At 46.3% G+C, this 18,335-nt stretch overlaps 1 protein-coding gene across 2 annotated transcripts in view; it reads right to left on the bottom strand.

Annotated features, from left to right (window-relative positions):
- Positions 1 to 6,239, bottom strand: part of LOC129699800 (poly(A) polymerase gamma-like) — a 41,893-nt gene extending 35,654 nt beyond the window's left edge. For both annotated transcript variants that reach the window (XM_055639893.1, XM_055639894.1), the window contains exons 1-2: positions 6,062 to 6,239; positions 4,835 to 4,897 (exon numbers count right to left, since the gene is read on the bottom strand). In XM_055639893.1, the coding sequence (XP_055495868.1) occupies positions 4,835 to 4,897; positions 6,062 to 6,078 (80 nt within the window). In that variant the 5' untranslated portion in view covers positions 6,079 to 6,239. The remainder of the gene's footprint in view (positions 1 to 4,834; positions 4,898 to 6,061) is intronic.
- Between the last annotated feature and the right edge of the window lie 12,096 nt (positions 6,240 to 18,335).

Below are 18,335 nucleotides of genomic sequence, written 5' to 3'. Positions count from 1 at the left end.
CTCTAGGATTTTGTAATTTAAAAGAAATAAAGAGAATGGAAGTGTACTTTGATTTTCTTTTTCTTGTAACATACTTGTTACTGTATTATTATTATTACCTGACCAGACCTATACCATACTTTTGAATGTACATGGTACCTCTTTTACTCTGTGCCCACCAAGAAGATGAGTCATGGAAGTAGGTGACTATATTGAATCAATCATGGAACTTGCCAAGTGAGATTGCCCAGAAGGGCAATAAAAATGGCTGAAGTTTTGGGGGGTGGGGGGGGGATTACAACTTTAAATGAACAGAAACATTATATTTGTGAGAACTTGTGTAACTTTTCTGCTTGATATTTAAACCATCTCCTGAAAAGCAAAGTAAAGACAGAGCTGTTCAAATACATGTAAAGTCACTTTAATTGTCATCTGAGTCGCTCTCGAGCAGAGCATCCTCATCAGACTTGTCACTGTCAGGGTGAGGTCCCGAGGCAGATGCTGCAGCTGGGTCTTCTCCTGTGTCAGGCCTCCTTGCACTCATCCCTCCTGCATGCCACAAGCTGATGGCTGGCTGAGGATCAAGGTCCTTGATGTTACTGGCATGCAGTATGATGAGGAGCTGGTCCGTCACCTGATCATCCTGGAGGGAACTTCTGATGGTGGTCTTCAGCTGCTTCAGCCAGCTGAAGCCTCGCTCAGCCTCAGCCTCAGCTGAACTTGCCGGTATGGTAAGGAAGAGGTCAAGGAGAGTGCAGATGTTGGGTGACACTTCTGGTGTGGGACTTCAGGAACACCATGCTGTATCACAACAACCCTTTCAGCAACAAGGCTGTTACTTGGCACTGCACTGGAGCATTAGGGGGAACTTCAATGCCCAAATTTCAGGGTGGGTTTCTGATGAAAAAGTGGGGGAGAACTGGTAATCGAGAGACAGAATCACAGAGACAGAGAGAGAGACAGAAAGAGCAGAGGCAGAGACAGAGATAGACAGAGATGGAGACAGAGATAGACAGAGACAGACAGGGACAGACACAGGTATATGGATAGTTCAGGTTTGGAGGCATATGGACCAAACGCAGGCAGGTCGCTTTACAGTTTCTCTCCTCCTCCAATGGGGCGAGTGATTTAAGGGCCTTTCCCACTTCGGCGACAGCCTGAAAAGAGGTTGTCGCGTCTAGACGCATGGCGTCTCCCTGTCGCCCCAGGATTTTGGAATGCTCAAAATCTAGGGGCGACATTTGGGTGTCTCATCGTGTCGTGCGCCCTGTCACACGCTGATGTATGCTGTCCTGCGGGTGACGCCCAGTTAGGGCCCACAGATGGGCTGTAAAATATTCTTCCTTCAATGCACGGATTTTAAACACTAATATATTAAAATTAATACAATAAAATCAATTGTGCAAATGAAAAGATGTCTGAAGTGTTCAGTTTTAATCCAAATCACCGTCTCTAACTTGTCACAGGGATGGATTCAGTGAGTGTAGATTGAACGCCTCTCCCCCCTCCACTCCTCTCTTCCCCCCTCCCTCCTTCTTCCCTCCCTTTTCCTCCTCCCCACTATACTCTTCTCCCCCTTCTCCACTCCCTCCCCTCACATCCCCTCTCTCCCATTTTCCAACCCATCCCCCCCCCCCCCCCCCCCCCACTTTCCCCGACGCCCCCCATTTGTGGACCCAGCCTGTGACAGCTAGATCCAACTAATAGTACAGCACAAAGTCTACTCCACAGCATTTGTTTTAGTAACATTGACTATGGGATAAATGCAGACTTTGGGAACAACACCCCCCCCACCTTGCTTCAAAATGGGTGGTGGGTATTTAGAATCAGTGGCCGGAGCAGGTGGGTGGCACTGGTACATTGACAACATTGTCTGTACCCAGTTGAAAAGCTCGCTGCCTCTGGGAGTTTGGAGAGACCATTGAAAGAGAGATCTGCCTCTGGGACAACACGTGACGAACAGTTTAGTTCCCATGCAGAATATTGGGGGTTCGAGTCCAACCCCTGGGGCCCCTGTGTCACACTTAGTTCAGAGATGCAGTGCCCTTCGGCCCACACCGACCAGCGATCCCCTGCACACGCTAGGAACAATTTATAAACACCAAGCCTATCAACCTGGAGTTAGGGTTACCTCCCGCACTCCAAAGGTTTGTATAAATTGTCCCTAGCGTGTGGGATAGTGTGCGAGGGATTGCTCGTCACAGGCTGGGTCCACAAATGGGGTGCATCGGGGAAGGGTGAAGAAGGGAGGGAGAGGGAGAGATGGGGATGTGAGGGGAGTGGCGAAGGGGAAGAAGAGTGGAAAAGGGGAAGAAGAGTGGAGCGGGGAGAAGTGAGGAAGGGGGGGGGGGGGGGGGGGGGAAGGAAGGAAAAAGGGAACAAGCAGCTCAGGCACTCGACACCGCTGCAAATTGTTCTGTTGTTGTTGTTCCCTTAAAGTGCCTGTCCCACTTTGCGATTTTTCCGGCGACTACGGAGCGTCAGTGATTGACGCCTTTTAATACCCTCCGCAGTCGCCAAAAATATAGAGTTACATATTCATATATAAATATACACTGTTTTGTTTTCTCATTTATAACATTGTTTACAGAGTACTATGGTTACATATTCTGTTGGGCTGCTGCAAGTAAGGATTTCATTGTTCTAACTGGGACATGAGAAAATAAAACACTCTTGACTCACGGCGCTAATGTGTGGGTTAGAACTCGTGTACGCGTGATCGGTGGTCGGCGTACACTTGGTGGGCCGAAGGGCCTGTTTCCATGCTGCATCTTTAAATTAAACTAAAAACACTAAAACCAGGTTAAATCTAAAGAAGGGTCTCTACCGGAAACATCACCCAATTTATTCTATCCATAGATGCTGGCTGCTCCATGGAGTTCCCCCGCACAACTAAAGCATGGAATAGTCTTCACCCTACCATAGTTACCCAACCAGACGCAACTAAATTTAAGGCAGCTCTTTTTTCCCCCCCTAAGAACCCTTTTTTGCTTAAGTCTAAGTCAAGAGATTTTTATTGTCATGTGTCCCAGATAGGACAATGAAATTCATGCTTGCTGCAGCACAACAGAATATGTAAACATAATACAGAACAGGAGATAAAAGTTCAGTGTGTCTATATACTATATATACACAATAAATAAACAGATAAAGTGCAACAGGCTGTTATTTTTCAGTTTGGAGGTGGAGGGTCCACTCCAGTTTAAATTCCATTTGGAATATTTTTGGAGGACCAGGAAACGAGGTACTCCAGCTCCAGGGAGTGATTCCGAGTTGGTTTTCAGCAGTCGCGGCGAGGTGGTGACCGGACAGCTATGGCGGACAAATCTCCCACAATGCAAAGGGAGGGAGAAAGTGCTCGCCGCCGACCAATTGTCATGACAGTGTGCATGTGCAAGGCAGCACATGGGCACTACCATGGCCGATGATGTCTGTGGTTCTGCGCATGTGCAGGGGGAGGATGTGCAGGACGTGGCAGTTCGCATGTGCCGACGAATGAGGAGCAGGCGGAGAGAGGAAAACCGGCGGCCTGGACACGGATACGAATGGCTGGCGGAGAAGGAGAGTGACAAAGAAAGAGAGACGGAGGCCCGCTCAAAGTTGAACAATAGTTGTCCCAGGTGCTTGCCAAGCCGGGCAAAATGGCACGGCTTTTAGGTTGCCCGGCGGGACTTAAGGTTGCCATTGGCACCCGGGCAACCGTTAATTTCGGGCCCTGCATGTATGTCTGCTGAAGGAACAGGCTCGCATATCTTCATTGATGATACAACTGCTGATGGTAGTAGCATAATGAATTCTGAAGTGTATAGACACATCCTATTTGCTCAAACAATTAGCATTAGTTCAAACAAATGCCTCAAAACTCATTGGCCGGCAGTCCATTCTAAAGCAAGACAATGAACCCAAACACTTCTAAAGCAACAAAGGAGTTTTTCAAAGCTAAAAAATGGTAAATTCTTGAGTGGCCAAGTCAATCACCCAATCTGAACCCAATTGTGCATGCCTTTTATTTGCTGAAGAGAAAACTGAAGGGGACTAGTCCCCAAAACAAGCATAAGCTAAAGATGGCTGCAATACAGGCAATGCAGAGCATCACCAGAGAAGACACCCAGCAACTGGTGATGTCCATGGATAGCAGACTTCAAGCAGTCATTGCATGCAAAGGATATTTAACAAAATACTAAACATGACTACTTTCATTTACATGACATTGCTGTGTCCAAAACATTATGGTGCCCTGAAATGGGGGAACTATGTATAAACACAGCTGTAATTTCTTCGTAGTAAAACCAAAATGTATAAAATTGGCCCGTGTTAAAATCTGACAATGTGCACTTTAATCACATGATTTTTTTCTATTACAAATCTCAAATTGTGATGTACAGAGGCAAATAAATAAATGATAGGTCTTTGTCCCAAACATTATGGAGGGCACTGTAAATGAATACAATCCCACTTAACTACTTTTTCTGCCAATCAAACTATTTCAAAGGGCAAATATTGCAGGCATTTGGGTATAGGTAAAACACTCGTATGCATCAAAGAGTCACTAAGCAATCACATACAGCACAAATCATGGAATTTTAAAATTATTGAAATTAAAGTTGAAAAGTAAATTGAGATAATACTTTCACTACATGCACACAATTCAGGCAGTGAGTGCAGAAGAAAACTTTTAACACTTGTTCAAACAATGAACAAAAACATTGCAAATTGATCAATGGCCAAAACAAATTTATGTTAACTACTTGAATGGAAACAGCAGAACGTTTCTGGTCAGAAACATTTAAGGTATTTTTCAAATATATCCCATCCTTTAAACTACGAATGCTTCCTGGAAATAAAGTATACTAACCCCGAGTTTAGCAGTGTAGTCAAAGATTCAGGAGACAGAACTCCGCCACTGGACATCAAAAGTCTGCAGTTATATAAAGTGTTTCGATCAAAAAGAGATTTGGAAGTAACAGATATGATTCCCATGCAAACAAAATTCACTTAAAAAAACGTTCCAAAGATGTTCCCAACACAAGCAGTTTACAAATCAAATAGTTTAACAACTCCAAACAAAATCATAATGTTAAAGATAATTCCTCATAAGTAAAGCAATTACTAATCAGCACAGTAAACAGTGTATTGAATGCTGCATTAACATGGTTTAAAACATTATATTACCAGTTCTCTCCGCAGCTGATATTATTTATTTTTAATTGACGCCACACACAAGTCGAGAATGCTGCAAAGAATATTAGGGACTTCCCTGTGTGAACATGGAAGGGAAGGGAAGCGCTGGGATGGGAGGTCAAGGCCTATCAATTGAAGCCGCTGGAGGCAGAGGCCTAACTTCCAACGGAAGGTTTGCCCATCAACGATACCTGCCCAGGGTCTAATAGGGAGGCAGCTTACAACCCATCAGTCTGAAGAAGGGTCTCGACCCGAACTATCACCCATTCCTTCTTTCCAGAGATGCTGCCCGTCCCGCTGAGTTACTCCAGCATTTTGTGTCTGTCTTCAGTGTGAATATTGATTTCTCTAATTTCAACTAACCCTTGTGCTTTCCCTTTCACCCCACAATGGTTCTCCGACTAGTTTCACTCTCCTCCTGATCGATGTTACTGTCTGTATGCCTCCATGTCACCTTCCCCTCACTCAGCCAACATCGAACCAGTCCACATTTCCTTGATCGCCGTCTGCTTTGATCTATCGTTTTCGCACCTTGCCCTTCCATATCTCCAGTCTCCCACTCCCTCGACTCTCAGTCTGAAGAAGGGTCTCGACCCGAACTATCCACCCGTTCCTTCTGTCCAGAGACGCCGCCTGTCCCGCTGAGTGACTCCGGCATTTAGTGTGTGTGTGTGTGTGTCAGACAGGGAGGGAGAGGCTGGGCGGCCACGGGCTGGAGTAGCTCACTCAGCGGGACAGGCAGCTTCACTGGAGAAAGGGAATGGGCGACGTTTCGGGTGGAGACGGCGAGAGGGAGCGGGAGCCTGGAGGTGAAGGGGGGGAGTCGGTTCGGCGCCGAGGCCTCAGTCTCAGTATCTACGCCGCCATCCCAACAGCGCGCCCTCGCCCAGCCCTCACTTACGCTGACATTTCTTTCATCTCCTCACGGCCGACGGCTGCACCCACCGCTCCGTGACAACTAACTTCGACTTTGTCCTGTTTTTATCTCCGGAAGCCGCCCTCAGCAACTCTTTAACGCTGCCCTCGAATATCTCCATGAATATGAAGCCACCGCCAACATGGCGGCCCGGCTCCGCCTCGCCCCTCCGCGCCGTGCGCGCCCCCGCCCCCGCCACCTCGCCGTGCGCGCCCCCCGCCACCTCGCCGTGCGCGCCCCCCGCCACCTCGCCGTGCGCGCCCCCGCCACACCTAGCCCCTCCACGCTTCGCCGTGCGCGCCCCCCGCCACCCCTCGCCGTGCGCGTCCCCGCCACGCCAAGCCCCCTCCCCGCTTCGCCGTGCGCGCCACCGCCACGTCTCGCCGTGCGCGCCCCCGCCACCCCGCCACTTCTCCATCAAAGATCATAGAGCGGGGTTGCTCTGAAAACCCCCCAGAGCTCACAATACTGGGGAGATATGCTTGAAAAAATGTCCAACATAGGACGTTAGGAAGGTAAATAGATGTAACAATATATTTAGCTTTCACATCACAGCTTAATTAAAATTATTCAAACAAATACACTCTGCTGAAATGTAGGCTTCATTATCCATTGGGAGGGGATAGTTGTTTGCAGTTCTATTTAGGTTTGCTACAACTTTGAGATTACATCTGGTCTTTATCACTATACCCAGAAATTAATGGCCTTTTTAAATAAACTGACCCCATCAATTCCCGAAAAATTCAAACATGTTTAAAGTTTTCCACTAGTAAAATGTACTGCTGAAGTTAAAAATTGAAACATTTAAACTTGTTTTAAGAACGTAGTGGCCCGTGCGTTTATCTTATTATCTCGTGTCTACCGTGGGAACTCTTTAACTCAGCAGGCAGGCAGCATCTCTGGAGAGAAGGAATGGGTGACGGGATGACATTTCCAAATTTCTGCTGTGTCTTTGTGTAACTCCACCACCGTGTGTTCACTTTTTGTCAATCAGTATCTGCCCTTTCTTGTGTATGACATCATTTGTATCCGTGGCAGTTGATTGTCGCTCCCTTCAGTTTCCCAGGGGATCGGGACGGGACTGGAGTTGTTTCACCGGGATCGCCAGCAGATGTGGTAATAAAAAATAAACGGCGATGACCAATGTCCGGTAATTATCTTGTGGTAGTCTAGCTGATCGATCAAATGGAGATTGGCCGGTGGGGGCAAGTTATAAGCCTTCTCTGTCCTACTTATCTCTGAAAAAATGGTTTTGGCGAGATGGGAGCACAATTAGTATTTGCAAAGGTAGAATTATCAGTGATAGTTGGAGTGCTGAATATGTTAAAATGGATGAAAATAATAAGGAAATAGGCGGGGATGGGGAAAATCCCCTAGGGGAGGAGAAACGTGTTAAGCAGAAAGAGGGAAATGATGGAACTGTGCCTATAATAACAAAGCAAGTGAAAGCAAAATATCCCCGACACCCTGTAGAGAAGGCACCCTGTAGAGGATGATTTTAATGATCTGTTGATGATGGCGGCCGCATTACGCCAGCGCCAACCTCCCTATAACCCGGCGTATATAGAGGAAGAACAGGCTGCAGCCCCATCAGTTGCTGAGGCTCTGTTTCCACCTCTGGTGGCTCGGATGGATCGGTTTACCGTTAAAGGAGTCACAGCTCCTCCGGCTAGTCCAGAAGAAGCAGATGTTACCAATGGGAGGGGGCCAGATTCACGATTGAGAAGAAATAAAATAGATATCAAGAAGGATGAGCAAACAAAGCTCCAGGTGTTGAATGTTAAGGAAGAGTCTAAGCCCGAGTCTCTGATAAAGTCCCCCGTATTATGATAGGAGAAGTCCCTGTGTTGAAACCCTGGGCCCCAGCTGAAGCTAGAGCCATGGTTGCAGAAGCTCCAGATCCCTTGAAGAAAACAAGTGCATTTCTTAATTGGTTGTGCAGCAATCAGATGTGCAGCATTTAAATCCCTCTGCCGAGGGATGTGCAGATGCTGCTGAAATGTGCATATGGAAACTCATGGGCTACCCTGAAAGATGGGTTTGCAGTTCCTCATGGAGAAAATAGAGATTGGAGAGCAAATGATGATCAGCAGGCTCTGGGAAATGAGTGTCTCACTCACTGGTTGGCCCACTGAGGAAAGTAGCCTATAAAGGGGAGCGAGAACAGGCTCAAGCTTATAAAGTGGCCACTATGTAATCTGTGCTCCCCTCCATGGGCATCTCCGTAAGTCAGTCAAATATTAAGACTATTAACCATATAACCATATAACAATTACAGAACGGAAACAGGCCATCTCGGCCCGACAAGTCCGTGCCGAACAACTTTTTCCCCTTAGTCCCACCTGCCTGCACTCATACCATAACCCTCCATTCCCTTCTCATCCATATGCCTATCCAATTTATTTTTAAATGATACCAACGAACCTGCTCCACCACTTCCACTGTAAGCTCATTCCACACCGCTACCACTCTCTGAGTAAAGAAGTTCCCCCTCATGTTACCCCTAAACTTCTGTCCCTTAATTCTGAAGTCATGTCCTCTTGTTTGAATCTTCCCTATTCTCAAAGGGAAAAGCTGATCCACATCAACTCTGTCTATCCCTCTCATCATTTTAAAGACCTCTATCAAGTCCCCCCTTAACCTTCTATTGAGGTTGCCGGCGTCCCCATGATAGAAACTTCATCAGGAGCCGCTCATATATATGGCGTCACTTACTGTACTTTTATAATTTCTAGAACAGCCCCAGTCTCGTTACTGGGAAGGCAAGCTCTGTGCAAACTGGGAGCAACCTCTGCAGTTCCTTCCAACAGTAGTTTCCCAATTTGACGAGGAAGCAGAAGAGCCGAAACCCTGACTATTCCTCTTTCCCCATACGCTGCCTGACCTACTGAATTCACCCCGTATGTCCTATTTCGTAATACAATTATTAATACTTGTTTTACAACTCCACTAATACGGGAGGAAGGCCGTATGAAACGATGAGTTTGGGTCCGAAGTGGGAACTTATTTGAAACAAGAGTAACTCGGGAGAGGAACTTGGTAACTCGGGGGTGGAACTTAACACAACGCGGAAATGAGAAGTAAACGGCAAACTTATACACACATGTGGGAACTCGGTTAAAATCTTGATCATACACTTGGAAAAAAAAAAAAAAACAAAACAGTCTCGTACACAAACAGCAATCTTAAAAAGACTCACGAGGTCTTTCACTCGGGGGGAAGAAACTCCTTCTCACCTCATGTACGTCCTCGAATGAGTGCCAGATCAGCCACCTCCACTCGGTAGGCCTTCTCATTGTTGTCTGAGATCAGGATCACCACCACTGTGTCATCAGCAAACTCGATTATAGAGTTGGAGCTGAACCTGGCCACACAGTCATGTGTGTACAGAGAGTACAGTAGGGGGTTGAGGACGCAACCCTGGGGGAATCCTGTGCTCGCGGTGAGGGACTTCGATGTATTTCCTCCCATCTTGACTACCTGGGGCCTGGCAGTGAGAAAGTCCAGGACCCAGGCACACAGGGGGGGTGTTCAGACCCAATTCCAGCTGCTTCTGAGCAAGTCTGGTGGGGACTATTGTGTTGAAGGCTGAACTGCTCAATGAACAGCATCCTCACGTAGCCCCCCTTCTGGCTGTCAAGGTGGGAGAGAGTGGTGTGCAGAACCTGGGAGACCGCATCGTCCGTGGATCTGTTTGGACGGTATGCGAACTGCAACGGGTCCATGGTGCGAGGGAGGCAGGCGCAGATGTGGTTCTTGACCAGCCTCTCGAAGCATTTCATGGCCACTGAGGTGAGGGCCAGAGGATGGTAGTCATTCAGACAAGCTGGGGAGGCATTCTTTGATACAATGATGGATCTTTTGAAGCAGGCAGGGACCACGGACTTGTCCAGGGAGAGGTTGAATATTGTAGTGAGCACCGGAGCTAGCTGAGTAGCACAAGACTTACGTACTCGCCCCGAGATGCCTTCTGGGCCTCCAGCTTTCCTCATGTTCACACGTGTCAGAGCCCTCCTCACGTCGTGCTCGGACAACGAGAATGTGTATCCATCCCCAGCGGAGGACCTCCCTCCAGCCTTGCTAGCCAGCGCGCGGGCTGTGTTGTCGTTAGCCGGCACGCGTAGAAAGAGTTCAGGCCATCAGCTAGGGAGGTGCCGGCACTTCCGGTTGAGGGGGGGCTGCTCCGGCAGTTGGTTACAGTCTGTAGCCCCTACCAAAGGCGTCTGGTGTCCTGCTGCTCCATCTGTGACTCCATCTTGTCCCTGTACCTCCTTTTTGCGTCCTTCACTGCCCATCGCAGTCGGTAGGACTCTACCTTGTAGACGTCCATATTTCTGGATGCCAGGCTCGAATTGTAGGCAGCGGTGCGAGCATTCAAGGCAACACGAATGGACCTGTCCACCTAGGGTTTTTGATTAGGAAAGATGCTAACCCTTCCGCGAACTCACTGACATCATTGGAACTTGCATGGAACATATTCCAGTGGACATCGCTCAGTGCATCTTGCAGCATGGCCTCAATAACAGGAAACATAAGGTTGGAGATAAGTCTGGGGAAAGACAAACATGAAAGGTTACAGAGACATTGATCGATGATGACATCTCAAATCCACAAGTTGGGTCGTGAGAATATAAAAATGCTGTAGGTATTGTGAATCTTTGCAACACTTTGGGTTCTCTCAGAGTGTTTAATGTTGCGCACTGTCAAGGCCTTCAATAAACCGACTTGTTCAATAAACTCACCACAGATCGACAAGCTGTTTTATGGCTGTACAGTAAAACCATACATGGTACGGGTATAGCACACAATCCCTCCTACAAATGGCGTAGTCGGCAGGATTCTACACAGGACGAACGGCAGTATGTGGCTCCTAATCGGGTGAATATGTTTAATATTACCACCCAAATGCTGTATTGTTGTCGGGCGACTGTAAGATGTAGTATCATAAGAACAATGTAGAGGAAAAGAAATAAAAAAGGAAAAATGCAGTGACTTCACTGGACGAGATCGGTGATAGTGGAAGACGTTGGGTACTAACGCGGTGGCTGGCATAAGATATTAGGTGCTGTCATAAAAGTAACGTAACATAACAGGTGCTAATGCGGTGGGGCGTAAGACATTAGGTGTGTCCCCCCTGGGGAACCGGGGGAGATGGCTGCCCCGCCAGCCATCTGTTCTTTTTTCATCTTTTTAAATTTTTAGCGTTTGTTGCAAGTGTGTTTTAATGTTGCTCGGTTTGTTTTGTGTGGGGGGAGGGGGGGAGGGGGGAAACTTTTTTTTCAGGTTCTTACCTTCCCGGAGATGTGATAATTTTTCGGATCACATTCTCCGGGATCTGCGGCTGATCAATGGAGCTGGAAGCCTCCTTGGACTGCCGTGAGCTCCCACCGTGACCACTGTGGACTTAGGGCTCGCTGTCTCGGGTGAGGCTAGCCGGGAGATCCAACGCTGCAGAAGGTTCGTCCAGCCCCGACACGAGGTTCGATTGTCCAGCGGGGGGAGCTGACAACGCCCCGATGCGGGAGCGGATCGCCTCAACGTGGAGGGCCCGAACGCCGCAGGCTACGGGAGTCAAGATCATCCCGTCAATGGGGTTCGGGGTCCACAACCGAGGAAGAACTAAAGGAAAGAACTTGAACTTTATTTCGCCGTCCATCACAGTGAGGAATGGGTAGGGGTCACTGTGGTGGATGTTCATGTTAAAATGTGTTTTGAGTGATCTGTTGCTTTTAATTGTATGACTGACCTGGCCAATTAAATTCCGCGTATGTTGTAAAACATACTTGGCGAATAAAATCTGATTCTGGTTTTGATTCTGATGTTGCCAAGGTAACATAAGATGGCAGGTAGTAACGCGGCCAGGCGTAAGACATTAGGTACGGTTTCAAAGGTAACATAAGATGGCAGGCACCAACACAGCAAGTTAGTAAGATATCAGGTTCTGGTGCGGTGACGTAAGCCACAAGGACAGCTTGTGTTGGTGAGAAACTCAAAGGTGGTTTAAAAATACAATACAATACAATACAATACAATTTATTTGTCATTTGGACCCCATTGAGGTCCAAACGAATGGTCGTTTCTGCAGCCATACATTACAAAACGAAAAAGACCCGAGACACAACACAATTTACACATACATCCATCACATCGCTGTGATGGAAGGCAAAAAAACTTATCTCTCCCCTGCACTCCCCCCCCGATGTCAGAGTCAAAGTCAAAGCCCCCGGCTGGCTATGGTGATTGTCCCGCGGCCATTAAAGCCACGCTGGGTGATGCAAGGTCGCGCACCGGGTCTTGGTGTTAGAGCCCCGGCGTGCGCTCGCAGAGTTCCGCGGCCATTCCAAGCCGCGCGGGGCGGTGATGTAAGGCCCCGCTCCAGGTGCTCTTCAACCCCGCAACTCGGGCGGGAGAAGTCGCCGCTGCGGAAGCCCCGAAAAGCGGTCTCCCACCAGGGACCCGCGGGCTCCCGGTGTTGCCGTCCGCCAGACCTGCAGCTGCAGCCTCCGAATCTCCGGGGGTCGGGTCGCAGCAGCGCGCCACCACAGTTCCACCCGCTCGGACTCGGCCAGCTCCACGAAGGTGAGTAGGACCGCAGCTCCACGACTGGAGCCCCAGGTCGTTCCTGTTGGAGGCCGCTCCACGTTGCAGCCCCAACGACAACGGAGACCCGACAAAGAAAAGGTCGGGTCTCCCGTGCATGGGAAAGATTTTAAAGTTACCCCCCCCCCCCCCCCCCCCACCCCACCACACACACATACCCCGACAAAAAAAATAAATAAAAACTACATAGAAACGAGACAAAAATAATAAAAAAACAGACGGACTGCAGAGGCCGCTGCTGACGAGTACCGCCCACTGGTCTAAAGCATCAGTAGGGCACTTGACGTACTGAGGATGGCTACTGATAAGAAAGGTGTTGACATGAAATGGAGGCCTGAGGGATCCAGAGTACAATTAAAATTAAAAAGAAACAGGAAAATGATAGCGAACAGATCCGATCTGGAAGCGCCCCACAATGAGAAAAAAGCTTGGTGGCAGGGACAAGAGAAGCGTGAATATGAAAATGGAGTCATTATACTCACGCCACGGCAAAGAACCAACACCAAAAGTTAAAAATAACAGCGTTAGATTGTGCATTGAAGGAGGAACAAAGTAAATTTGCGGGAGGATGGTTGCGGCTGTGTGGCCTACTGCCTCGTCAATGGACAGAGACGACATTAACTGGGGAAGATTAGACAATGAGATACATAGAGATGGGTATGATGAGGATTATGGACTATCCCCGTCCAATGACATAGATGTAAAGAGATGAGCTGCAGTCCCATTAGCTCTGATAGCTCAGTAGTCAGTTTGACAGGTGACGAATTAATAATAATAATAATAATAATAATAATAAATACTTTATTGATCCCCTCAGCGAAATTCAGATGTCCAGAAGCCAACAACCAACAACCACACACATTCAGAACGAAAGCAGACAAAAAATACATAAAATACAATATGGACAATACCTGAAAGCAATAAATACTTATAAAGACCCAATAAATAACTATTAAAGTTGTAAAAGCATTCCCATACAGCCTAGCGGTTAGTATTATAAAATCTAATGGCTGCAGGGGTGAAGGATCTCCTGAACCGCTCCGTTCTACAGCACAGGGAGAGGAGCCGGTTGTTGTTCCGTGTGCTCTTTTGACTCTCCATAATTTCATCGAGGGGGTGCCCGGCGTTGTCGAGTATGACCTGCACCTTACACCTCATAGGCCTCTCAAGCACATCCACCACAGAGTCCACTCTCCCCCCACCCACCCCCAGCACTGAGCTAGCTTGTTTTACCAGCTTGTCCAACTTCTTGCTGTTTTTAGCACTGATGTTGTTGCCCCAGCAGACAACAGCGTGGAAAATGACACTTGCAGCCACAGTATTGTAAAACATGTCCAGCATATCATTGCGCACATTGAAGGATTACCAGCGATATAGGTGATATGGGCAACCAGAATGTTATAAGTGTGTGAATGTCTGTGAGGGACAGCATATGGCATGTGTTGTGACAACTTGCTGGATAATTTTGATTTGCATGAAAGGAGGAGAGAAAAAGCATGGTCAGAGAGTTCAACAATTGTTAAATTCATTGTTAGTTTGGGCTGGGAGAATGTTGAATGAATCCTCGAGTCCAGGTGGGATAGGATGTGACTGAATGATTCTGCTCCTCTATGTGAAAGATATTTGTAGTATTATGGGAAATAAGAAAATGGCAGACCAGTTAAACAAGTACTTTGGTTCTATCTTCACCAAGAAAGACACAAACAATCTCCCAGAAATACTAGGGAGGAACTGAAGGAAATTCACATTAGTCAGGAAATGGTGTTGGGTAAACTGTTGGACCTGATGGCAGATAAATCCCCAGGGCCTGATGGTCTGCATCCCAGAGCACTCAAGGAGGTGACCCTAGAAATTGTGGATGCATAGATGATCATTTTACAATGTTCTATAGACTCTGGATCAGTTCCTGTGGATTGGAGAGTAGCTGATGTAACCCCACTTTTTAAGAAGGTAAGGAGAGAGAAAACAGGGATTTATAGACCAGTTAGCCTGACATTGGTGGTGGGGAAGATGCTGGAGTCAATTATAAAAGATATCCGAGTCAGCATGGATTTACGAAGGGGAAATCATGCTTGACTAATCTTCTGGAATTTTTTGAAAATGTAACTAGGGAAATGGACAAGGGAGAGCCAGTGGATGTAGTGTACCTAGACTTTCAGAAAGCATTTGATAAGGTCCCACATAGGATATTAGTGGGCAAAATTAGGGCACATGGAGTTGGGGGTAGAGTGCTGACATGGATAGAGAAGTGGTTAGCAGACAGGAAACAAAGAGTAGGGATTAAAGGGGCCCTTTCAGGGATTTATAGACCAGTTAGCCTGACATCGGTATTGGGGAAGATGTTATAGCAGCGCATTTGGAAAGCAGTGACAGGATCGGTCAAAGTCTACATGGATTTATGAAGGGGAAATCATGCTTGATTAATCTTCTGAATTTTTTTTGAGGATGTAACAAGTAGAATGGATAAGGGAGAGCCAGTGGATGTGGTGTATCTGGACTTTCAAAAAAGCCTTTGACATGGTCCCGCACATGGGATTAGTGTGCAAAATCTGAGCACATGGTAATGGGGGTTAGGGTATTGACATGGATACAGAACTGGTTGGCAGACAGGAAGCAAAGAGTAGGAATTAACGGGTCCTTTTCAGAATGGCAGGCAGTGACTAGTGAGGTGCCACAAGGCTCAGTGCTGGGACCCGTTATTTACAGTATATATTAACAATTTAGACGAAGGAATTAAATTTAACATCTCCAAGTTTGCGGATGACACAAAACTGGATGGCAGTGAGCTGCGAGGAGGATGCTATGAGGCTGCAGGGTGATTTGGATAGGTTGGGTGAGCGGGCAGATGCATGGCAGAAGCAGAATTATGTGGACAAATGTGAAATTATCCACTTTGGTGGCAAGAACAAGAAGGTAAATTATAATCTGAATGGTGTCAGATTAGGAAAAGGGGAGGTGCAACAAGACCTAAGTGTCCTTGTACATCAGTCTCTGAAAGTAAGCATGCAGGTACAGCAGGCAGTGGAGAAAGCAAATGGCATGTTGGCCTTCATAGCGAGGGGATTTGAGTATAGGAGCAAGGAGGTCCTACTGCAATTGTACAGGGCCCTGATGAGACTGCATTTGGAGTCTTGTGTGCAGTTTTGGTCCTATAATTTGAGGAAGGACATTCTTGCTTTTGAGGCAGTTCAGCGTTGGTTCGCCAGGTTAATTCCCGGGATTGCAGGACTGATGGATGATGAAAGAATAGATCGACTGGGCTTATATTCACTGGAATTTAAAAGGATGAGAGGGAATCTTATTGAAACATATGATATTATTAAGGGATTAGACAGGCTAGATGCAGGAAACATGTTCCATGTGTTTAGGGAGTCCAGAACCAGGGGTCACAGTTTAAGAATAAGGAGTAGGCCATTTAGGACTGAGATAAGGAAAAACGTTTTCACCCAGAGAGTTATGAATCTGTGGAATTCTCTGCCACAGAAGGCAGTGGAGGCCAATTCACTGGATGTATTCAAGAGAGAGTTAGATATTTCTCTTAGGGCTAATGGAATCAAGGGTTATGGGGAAAAAGCAGGAACGGCGTACTGATTCTGGATGATCAGACATGATCATATTGAATGGCGGTGCTGGCTCGAAAGGCCGAATGGCCTCCTCCTGCACCTACCTTCTATGTTTCTATCTCTTGTGTCTTAAGAGGTAGTGTCCATTTAAGAAATTTGTATCAGGGGGGCGCTCCAATCCATTCGTCTTTTGTTTTTAGGACATTTGCTAGAAGCTTTCAAAGTGGAAATTAACTGGCTCTTACAAAGGTTTTAATGAAGGAGAGGTGCAAAGATGCAGTTTTGTTTTGTCTTATCTGTGTTTTGTCTGCTTGTTTTCTTCCTAATTCTTTCATTTTCAATTGATTTTAAAGACAGACCCAGGTTCCATACTGGCCACGTGGAATCCAGGTTAAAGTGTTTCTGAGTGTCTCGATTCCGTATATGAGATGCCAACATTTCAGAAAGAAATTTTAATTTGGGGAATTTGTGATGAGTATAGAAATTTTAATTTGTTATTTTTGGGGGATGGATTGGAACAACTGGGGAATAATCTCAAACAATGTAATCTTAATAAAGATGTATTTCTGAAGGTTTTAAAGATATTGCTCAAGACTCACAGATGACTAATTTTGAGTTTATAAATTATTTTGGAAAAGCTTGTTTTGATGAAATCAAGGTGTTTGATGTAATATGCAAAGGAGCAGTCAGGACAAACAATTTTTGACCAATAATACGGGATGTCCTGGCTAATACGGAACAGTTGGCAACCCTATCTGTAATGGAAGTGAAAAAACTTAGCAGGTCCCTCTAAGAAATAGTAAAAAGTGTACATGAACCCAAGAATGAGTTAATTGAAGTTAAAATGTCGAAGGATGGAGATCAGGTAATGGTTAAAATCGTCGCAGAAAAGGCCTGGTGGGTGGGACCACTGCATTTCGTTGTCTCTTTACTGTACAGTGCACAATGACAATAAAGTTCGAATCTGAATCTGTCTTATAGTGGCAGCTGAAACATGTGCCCTGGTGGATGTGAGAGGGATTGCTAAATAGAAACATTGGACTCGGAACTAACTAACACAACTGGCAATCGGCTGGATTTGTTTCTGCTTTTGCAGGTTTCTAATATGCATGCATCAGGCTGAATTCATGAGCGCTCCAACGAGACGACATTAAGTACAAGCGTTTATGTACACAAAAATGTTTTGAGGGGGGCTTAAGCACTGTTAACAAATCGGGGCTGTGGTGCAGTGCATTGCAGGCTACCAGTGTACGCTCTAGGGACAGAATTGACAGTCACTTGAACAAGTGTTGAGTAATGTGAGATTATCAAAAACAAATCGTATCCAACTAGTGATTTCACTAAATAATTTAGAATTTCATGAGCAAAACGCAATTAATGTGAGTGTATATTACGCTCATTATTGCCCAAAAAGCAACTGATCACCATGGAACAAATTAGTTGTAGTAGCTGAGAGAGCAAAGCAACCACGTAAAACAGAACAGATTAATAATGAAAAGTATGATCAAACAGCTGCCCTTTTACCTCGTTATAATCAGAGGACTCAAATGAACCTCCCAGATGAAGCAGAAATTAATTTGCACTTCTTCCAATTAATCATCCCACCACAACCAGAGAGCAGTGCTGAACTACTATCTACCTCTTTGGTGACTCTCAGCCCATACTTGATCGGACTTTGCTAGCTTTACCTTGCACTAAACGTTATTCCATTTTCCACTGTAAATGGATCGATTGTAACCATGCATTGTCTTTCTGCTGTCTGGATAGCACGCAACAAAAGTTCTTCACTGCACCTTGGTACACGTGACAATAAACTAAACTACAGTAAAACTAAAACGTGGCATTTGAGGCTCATAATGTGGTTGACTACATTCAAAAATCGATAGCAGTTTGGGTGACTACTTTGCGAAACACCGCCATTCAGGCTACAAGTGCAACCGACTTTTCAGTCGCCTCTCACTTTAAATTTTCTATCCTTTTCTCTCTCCCTCTAACCTCCGTGTCTTTAGACTCCAACAATGGTCAATCCAAGCTTGATGAACAATGTATAATATTCCATCAAGGTACTTTGCAGCTCATGGGATAAAATGTAATAT

Source organism: Leucoraja erinacea, chromosome 8, assembly GCF_028641065.1.
Source record: "Leucoraja erinacea ecotype New England chromosome 8, Leri_hhj_1, whole genome shotgun sequence".
NCBI lineage: Eukaryota > Metazoa > Chordata > Chondrichthyes > Rajiformes > Rajidae > Leucoraja > Leucoraja erinaceus.
This window is presented reverse-complemented; position numbering and strand designations above follow the sequence as displayed.